The following is a 6,005-nucleotide window of genomic DNA, read 5'->3' as shown; positions in this document are numbered from 1 at the left end:
ATACACACCCCCCCCCCCCCCCCCCCCCTCCTATCATTTGTAATACACTTCATTTGGATTTGAATTAATGCATTGTCTTTGGTTTCAAAATAATAATAATAAAAAAATAAAATAAAAAATTAAAAAACTGAACACTGCAACCTCGTCTACGATGTTTCAACTACACCTTCAGTGATTTTAAAAAACAATTTCCATGCCAAGGACCTTGTAGTCCAGTGGCATCAAACCCTTCCCTTTATACGGGAGGTGGTGGGTTTGATGGGTTTGAGCCTCAATGGAGGCAATATTAATTCTTGTGCTTCAATAGGTTGAGAAAGTAGTTATGAACAGATACTGCATTGTAATAGAATCAGTAATATTCAAAAAGAAAACCAATTTCCACGTTATCTATAAATTTAATAACCTTTTTTATGAACTACATTATAAATTAGTCTATGATAAACAGATAAATAGATAATACCATCCGTTCAAGATTTCTTGTTAAATTACCAAACTTTTAAAAGAAAATTGAAAATGATACATTTTATGCATAAATTATTTTTTTGTCAATTATACTGTTACCACTTTGTTCAATTATCAGTGAAGTTTTACTTCACAAACATGAAAAAGGGTAGACCAGTACAAGTGAAGGGCAAAATGAGCTATTTTTCTATAATTTAGAAACCCTTTCCCTAAAAAATTTAACCATAATTATCCAACACACATTCAGAAATATTCACTTCAAAAAGTAAACCTGATAAGCATATGTCTAAAAATGAAGATCCAATAAATTCAAGAAAAGAGAAGAAATGTTGAGATTTCACACATGGAGCTTCTGAATAAAAGAACTGCATAAAAAGTTTAGACTCAGAGGTAGCTGCAAGTTCTTATGAGAGGGATCTGATACAAGTCAGGGGACAGCTATGCAGCTAATAAGTTTCAATTTGGAACCAGAACCCTTCATTTCTTTTACGTGAAGTGACAAAAATAGGAAGGATCAATTGTAGACCATGTATTTTGGAGTGGCACTGAATTTCTGGTACCCTTTGATGACTTTGTTGACGGCATCTAGAAAGTCCTTCTCTGTAACAGTCTTCCTTCGTGCTCGAATGGCATACATTCCAGCCTCAGTGCAAACACTTCTTATGTCAGCTCCTGAATCAAAAAGGAGATCCAACAAAGTTATTTAAAGTATGCCCAGAATAGTCAAATGTTCATACTGTAAGTCAAGGATCATGGTACTGCTTCCTTGCTGTTTTTGGTAAACAATTCTGTCTGATAATGAAAGCAGATTTACTTGTCTCATCTTTACCAGACTACTGGTAATCTTGTTTCATGGACAGATAAAGCAATTATAACGTGGAAACCTTACCAGTAGAGTTTGGACAAAGACGAGCTAAAAGTTCAAAACGGATGTCTCTTTCACAGTTCATTGTCCTCGTGTGAATCTTGAAAATCTGTGTCCTGCTTTCCAGATCAGGCAAGCCAAACTCAACTTTGCGATCCAACCGTCCAGGACGCAGCAGTGCTGGATCAAGGGTGTCAGGTCTGAAAGAAATAATAAAATGATGTCACGAGCTTGTTGCAAAAATTGTAGTTAGGTTATGGGGAGAACTATGAGAACTAGAATTTGTCCAAAAGTTGCAAGGCATACCTATTTGTTGCCATCAGTACTTTAATATTCCCACGTGCATCAAAGCCATCAAGCTGGTTCACAATTTCAAGCATAGTCCGTTGAACTTCATTGTCTCCCCCTACACCATCATCAAATCGTGCTCCCCCAATAGCATCTACTTCGTCAAAGAACACAATGCAAGCCTTTTTAGAGCGTGCCATCTGTGATGCCAAAAACAGAAACAACAAAACTATTCAGAAACCAAGCAATGCAGGAAAAATAACTTCCTTCAGTTACATAACAAGAATTCCTTTTAACCTGAAAGAGTTCGCGAACCATCCGAGCTCCTTCACCAACATATTTCTGGACTAGTTCACTACCAATGACACGGATAAAACAAGCATCTGTTCTATTAGCCACTGCCCTAGCCAGTAGTGTTTTCCCTGTTCCGGGAGGACCATAGCAGAGAACACCCTTAGGTGGGTCAATTCCGAGCTTCACAAACTTTTCAGGGTGGAGCATTGGCAGTTCAACCACCTAATGTTAGCATCCAAAATACCAATACAAAAAAATCACTTCTCCAAGCTCATAGTGGGAAATATAAATGAATAAGAGAAGATGAAAATAAAAGAATATTTCGAGTGACGTACATCAAAAGTGTCAAAATACAGAAAGTGGCATAATAAGAGGTTAATTACAAGAATACCTCTCGCATCTTTTCAATTTGTTCCTTGCATCCACCAACATCATTGTAGGTCACATCAGGCTTTTCCTCAACTGTCATCATGGTGACACTTGGATCAATTTTGGGGGGCAAAGGAATCTGGATTTGATATTTATTCCGATCAACGCTGCAAATATACCAAAATAAATTAAAATCACCAAAAAGTAGCAGGCTAGATTTCTTACTCCTAGAATAAATAGCTTCCCTATCTCACAGTTCAATCCAAGTAATAACTTAGAAACATTCATTTAATGTCTGCACTGCATACAGATACAGACAGTGAGACATCAATCGCCCCTTTAGCATAGCATATAGGAGGGGGAAAGAGAACATACCCAACTCGCATGCCCTCTTCAATATCAGTTGGTGAAACTTTGTCACCCAATCCAACAACAAACTGCAGGAATAAAAAGGGCGTAATATCAGTCAACCAGCTGAGACTTTTTTCTCCGGTAACTCACTAGCATATACAATTTGTCCCCATATATTGGATAGTGCATACATACAGTGATCAATAAAAGGAAAGCCGTCATACCTTTGCTATTTGCTTGACATTTATCACATATTTTGCATCTTCAGTATTAGGATTGATTATTTTTGTACATCTTGCCACCTGTCCACAAGAACCAAATTATACATAAAGTATGTGAGTGATAAAAGAACCATGTTCAAATCTTGCCCATAGACAAACCTGAAGGGGTTGCTCCTCCTGCATCATTTGCTTATCAGAAACCAAATCCCATTGGCTTGGTGCAGCTAAGCCAGTGTCAGATTCCTTTATACCTAGAGCAACATAAAAATTATTTTCATATATATATATAATAAAAACCCCAGAAAAACAACAGGAAATCACTGCTATAAGTTCACTTCTCAACCCAAATCAATGATCCACCCCAACAAGCAACTAAAAGCTATTGACATATTGTAATATTGTATGTCCAAGAACCATGAAACACACATTGTATAGGGAAAAAATATATTTAGACTAAGACCAGAAACATACCACATAAATCATTAATCTTTTTAGCCATTTCCTTGATTTCCTTTTCAGCTTTCTTTATACTTGTTGAATAAGGTCCCAGGCCCTGCAGAAATCATTTAAATATCAAAGCTAGTTACTAAGTTACAAAAGCAATTTAATGAAACAAAAAGATATTAACACAACATTACTCAGGGAGAATACTTCTGTAGTACACCAAATTTAGAAATACAGCATTTTGATAGAGTTAGAGATCCCCAATGGAATATTTTGAATATTGATTCATTGATAAAAATCTCCTTGATTTTGAATTATAGAAGAAATACTTAAAGTACATGCTTATATAGTATAGTATCTAAATAATAAAGATTGGACTAATTGAATACACTAATGGGTTAACCTTAGGTCACCTATTGTTGAATGGACATACACAATACAACATGGTTCAACAGGATCAATTCTACTTTTATATTTCTGAAGTAGCAGACAACCTAAGCTACTGTAGCCAAGAGGCATGCCTCAATGCACTAGATTAATATGTTTATTTCCAGAAAGATAACTTAAAGCTCCAATTCCCCCTTTATTTCCCGCAGATCAAATAATTAGGGTTTAAAAGAACAATACATATGTCTTAAGGAGAGCAATATCGTCCTCGTCGAGCGGCCTAGGGTTCTTCTCGTCCTTAATTTCATCCTCCGATTCCCGGGCAGGTGCCATGTTTCCGAGATTCCTTTATTCTCCTTCTTCCTCCTAACAATCGCAAAGTTGGGAAAGTTTGCCGGGCGGCTGTTAATTTTTTCGTAAATTTAAAAATTGAGAAAAAAAATAAATAAATAAACAAACCTCTGCGATCTGCGGGCAGCGGCGTCCAGAGAGGCGGCGAGAGTGAGAGGGAGACGGGACAGTCCAGAGAACTGAGAGAAGAGAAGAGAGTGAGAGGGAGACGGTAGGGAGAACGCAACCGGCGCAGCGTTCAGACTTCAGACTTTCAGGGTGAGAGAAGATAATAGGTTCCTTTCTTGTTATCTGACAAATGCTAGTCGGCTTACAGAGTTACAGGCAAAAAAGCAAAGAGGGTTTTCCCATTTCTACCGGATTCGAACTAGCGACCTCGGGATTTTTTATTTTATTTTATAAAACAAACAATGTAGATTAATCATTCTGAAGATAAGATGTTACGTAAAAAGTCACGAGGGTCAAAAAACCACTCCAAAGAACCAGGCATAGAAATGGACTGCTTAGCTAAAGCATGAGTTGCCCGGTTCGCCGATCATTTAGCAAAACATAAAAACAATGAGAAAAACTACTCAATAAGTTTTTAATATCATTAATCAGTAAATGGAAAGACGATGCTCCCGAGTCATGCTTCAAACTTTGCACAATCGTGAGCACATCCGTTTCAACTTGAATTTTGTCCAACTCCATCTCTTTAATCCAGCCCAATGCTTCCCGGATTGTCACTGCCTCAACTTCTCTCGAAGTATAATTGTCTCGCCATTGAAATGATGTTGCTGCAACGAAGCTCCCTTTCTCATCTCTGATGATGCATCCAAAACCCATCTTGTTGTTGTTCTTGTCAATCACATCGTCAACATTCATCTTGAGATATCCAGTCTGCGGAGTAGTCCATCTGACGCTTGGGCTCTTTAGTAACATGTTTGTAGCTTTGGATGATGCCTTCAGCCATTCCTCCAAGAAAATCCTAGCTTTAGTCGCAACTGCCCGAGTAGAAATAGGGCTTCTTGCATTCCAAACCTTCACATTTCTTTGTTTCCATAATTTCTAGCAAGTTGTTATGAAAATTGGTTGGGATGTTGTTGAGATACAGTGAGAGTTGACACTAAACCAATCCTGGAAAGTAGTAGATGGAGTATATTGGAGATTTAAGCCCATGAGTCTCCACAATTCCCTCACAAAGCTGCAGTCCACAGACAAGTGTCGTATGGATTCACGTTCAGACTTGCGCATGGGGCAAATATCATCACATCTGACTCTTCTCTGCAAAAAGTAAGTCTTTGGTAGGAAGGCAATTGGTGCAAAGTTGCCAAAAGAACACCTTCACATTGGGCGGTAATTTCAGCTTCCAGCATGAAGCCCACTGATTTTTGTCTTCCAGGCGAAGCTCCCCATTTTCTATAACATCTCTTTACAGTGAAGCTACCATCATCCTCAGGGGACTAGATTAGTTTGTCTTGAGAGTGTTGTACAGACAGAGGAATTTTTAAGACCATCATCCTCAGGGGACCAGATTAGTTTGTCTTGAGAGTGTTGTACAGACAGAGGAATTTTTAAGATAAGCTTAGTGTCCATTTCATTGAAAATAGCCTTAATTGTCTCCTCATCCCACCTGGTGTTCGAGCAGTCTTTTAGGGTGTCCACACTGGCATTTTCCATCAGGGGGTAAGGAAATGTTGTGACAGAAGGGTTAATCTTATCATGTAGCCGTCTATGCTTCCAAATCTGAATGGTATTGCCACTACCAACTCTCCATCTGCTGTGAATTCTGATAATTTCTTTGGTTTCAAGAGGTTACTCCAAATGAAGGATGGATTATTACCTTTTTGACCATCCAAAAAATTTGAGTTTGGGTAGTACCTGTCCTTATAGATTTTGGCAACCAAAGAAATTAGGTGATTTAAAAGTCTCCAAGCCTGTTTGCTAAGCATCGCCAGATTGAAACTTTTGAGATCCCTGAAACCAAAGCCCCC

At 38.1% G+C, this 6,005-nt stretch overlaps 1 protein-coding gene across 1 annotated transcript; it reads right to left on the bottom strand.

Moving 5' to 3' along the window:
• Positions 1 to 743: 743 nt before the first annotated feature.
• LOC116031866 (26S proteasome regulatory subunit 7) lies at positions 744 to 4,355 on the bottom strand. Its single transcript, XM_031274201.1, has 11 exons — positions 4,141 to 4,355; positions 3,922 to 4,047; positions 3,322 to 3,403; positions 3,010 to 3,101; positions 2,854 to 2,931; positions 2,654 to 2,715; positions 2,301 to 2,445; positions 1,913 to 2,131; positions 1,634 to 1,815; positions 1,352 to 1,527; positions 744 to 1,134 (listed from the first exon to the last, which is right to left on the bottom strand). Exons 2-11 carry the CDS (start codon positions 4,012 to 4,014, stop codon positions 977 to 979), a joined length of 1,287 nt encoding a protein of 428 aa, XP_031130061.1. The 5' UTR covers positions 4,015 to 4,047; positions 4,141 to 4,355; the 3' UTR covers positions 744 to 976.
• Between the last annotated feature and the right edge of the window lie 1,650 nt (positions 4,356 to 6,005).

The sequence above is a fragment of the Ipomoea triloba genome, chromosome 10, assembly GCF_003576645.1.
Source record: "Ipomoea triloba cultivar NCNSP0323 chromosome 10, ASM357664v1".
Classification (NCBI taxonomy): domain Eukaryota; kingdom Viridiplantae; phylum Streptophyta; class Magnoliopsida; order Solanales; family Convolvulaceae; genus Ipomoea; species Ipomoea triloba.
Note: the sequence above shows the minus strand (reverse complement) of the source record. Positions and strands in the feature narration are given on the sequence as shown.